Source organism: Perca flavescens, chromosome 14, assembly GCF_004354835.1.
Source record: "Perca flavescens isolate YP-PL-M2 chromosome 14, PFLA_1.0, whole genome shotgun sequence".
Lineage (NCBI taxonomy): Eukaryota > Metazoa > Chordata > Actinopteri > Perciformes > Percidae > Perca > Perca flavescens.
The window spans coordinates 35,306,493-35,308,669 of NC_041344.1; the positions used below are offsets into that span (position 1 = coordinate 35,306,493).

General features: G+C 39.2%; 1 protein-coding gene across 1 annotated transcript; it reads right to left on the reverse strand.

Annotated features, from left to right (window-relative positions):
* Window positions 1-770: 770 nt before the first annotated feature.
* LOC114567807 (uncharacterized) lies at window positions 771-1,866 on the reverse strand. The gene is made up of 2 exons (XM_028596912.1): window positions 1,553-1,866; window positions 771-1,285 (listed from the first exon to the last, which is right to left on the reverse strand). Exons 1-2 carry the CDS (start codon window positions 1,833-1,835, stop codon window positions 771-773), a joined length of 798 nt encoding a protein of 265 aa, XP_028452713.1. The 5' UTR covers window positions 1,836-1,866.
* Between the last annotated feature and the right edge of the window lie 311 nt (window positions 1,867-2,177).

Here is a 2,177-nt window from a genome sequence, read left to right on the forward strand (position 1 = left end):
GCTAATGAAGGCATATCCGGAAGGCAGAGGGATAACACCAGAACAAACCGCTTTCAACTACCGCTTAAGTCAAACCAGAATGACTGTGGAGAGAGCTTTTGGACGCCTGAAAGGAAGATGGCGGTGTCTATTAAAAAGATGCGACGTTCATGTCACTTTAATCAGTGACATTATCTTTGCCTGCTGTATCCTTCACAATTTCTGTGAAAGCCACAATGAAGAGTACCTTGGCAATGAAGACAATAATGATGCAAGACCGAGACCAGACCCTGAAGACCCAGTCATTGGTGGTTGGGCAAATATTAGGGATGCATTGTGTGCTCATTTTTTAACTCTGTAGGTAAAACAGAGAGATTGCTTGGATTAAAAGTTCAGTAATTACATGTAAATGTGGTTGATTAAAAGGAGATGACACACCGTTAAAACTTGTTAAAACAAATTTGTTATAGAAAAACAATTACATTTATTGACACTGGTCAAATATTTTGTCATTTTGTATGAAAACAACAATGACATGTATTTAAAGAATACACTTTTCTTTCAAAACCTTAGCACCAAACATGTCAGACTCTGAAAAAACACAAGCCTGACAATAACATTGCACTTTTTTTCTGAACTTTAGCACCAAACTTTTCAGAAATTAACAATGAGAATATGGCTCATATACTTTCTTCATAACTGTTATTATTTTTTCAGCACCTCACTAACAGACTTAAAATATAACATCTAATACAACATAAAACAATTAAAGTGCTGGGTAATAATAAAAATTACAACTGAAAAAATTGCTGGTTTTCATTGCTTGGTTCACCACTATCATTTTGATACAGGGTGTATGGGGCCTGAGCAAAGGGGTTTGTAGGTTGGGCCTGGGTAGCTGGGTGTGGAGACCGCCGTGCAGCCCAGTCACTGGGAGCTGGAAGAGGTGAATGAGGTTGATGATGTGGATGCATAGGACTCCAGGATGTTGCATTGTGTGGAGATTGGCTTTTGTTGTTTCCTTGCATGAATGTCTGCATTACATTCATGAACATCGTGTTTGTGGCTGCCTGCTGCTCCATTAGCATCCTGAAGCGCCTCTCCTCTGACTCCTGCATTTTTAGCATCCACCTTTCCAGAGTGGCATCCTCTTTCTCTTGCCTACGGCTTTCTGCTTGGTTGAAGTTTTCTTGAAACCTCTTGTACATCTCCATTCCAGTATCTTTGCCCCTCCTCTTTCTCCTACTGCAAGGAGTTTTTTTGCCTGGCTCAGTTCCCTCTATATTGGTGATAACAGGGTTTTCTCCTGCAAAATGAATTAGAACATATTTAGAATTTAGAACAGAATTATAAATGTATGCATAAGATTGATAGCCAATAGCTTACTATTGCCACTAATCTAAAATATAATACGAGATATATCATTATGATTAATAGATAGCTCATTCGTTGTTTTGAACGTTTCATATGTAGCCTACCTAAATTCATATTGTTTAGTGTAGGCTATAGTGTCAATTTTGTTGAAATAATGACTTAAAAATATGTTGACAGTCACATGTACTAGCTTACTCACCACTTTCTGAAGTGTTTTCAGTCCCACTGGACGCAGTTTCATTTGAGGATGTGGAAGACTCCAGTACCTTAATTGGTGAGCTTGTTGGACGAGTGCCAAGAATAGTATCCATCTCGTCGTAGAAAGCAAAAGTGTCCTTTGCATTTGTTGACGCACCGCTTTTTCTGATGGCATCGCGTACCTTTATGTACTGTTGCCGCAGTTTCTTCACCTTTAGATGACATTGCTCTGCCGTTCGCTCATACCCTCTCTCTTTCATCCGCTCAGAAAAAAATTTGTACATGTTGGCATTTTTGTGAGTGTTTTCTAATTGACTTTTTATGTTTTCGTCTGACCAAATTGAAATTAAATATCGAATCTCCTCCTCTGCCCATGTACTTCCACGGCTCATTTTTTCTTGTTGTAGCGGGGTTTTTTTTTTTTTTTTCTTCTTCTTCAATGGTACGTAGTTGCTTAACTTCCTGTAATAGGTCCGAAAGTCCGAACCATCCAAAAAGTGTGTTCATACTGCAAACGGACCGGACCATGGTTCAGTTTGGTCTGGACCGAGACCACCTCTTTTGAGCGGACCAAAATTTGGTCTTTTTCCTTTCACACCTGCAATTTTGGTTCGGACTAAACTGAA

Coding starts and splice junctions, on each gene's coding strand:
- LOC114567807 (XM_028596912.1), bottom strand. CDS start 1,835: ATGTACAAATTTTTTTCTGAGCGGATGAAAGAGAGAGGGTATGAGCGA. Junction 1,286..1,552: donor TGAAAACACTTCAGAAAGTG/GTGAGTAAGCTA, acceptor TTCATTTTGCAG/GAGAAAACCCTGTTATCACC.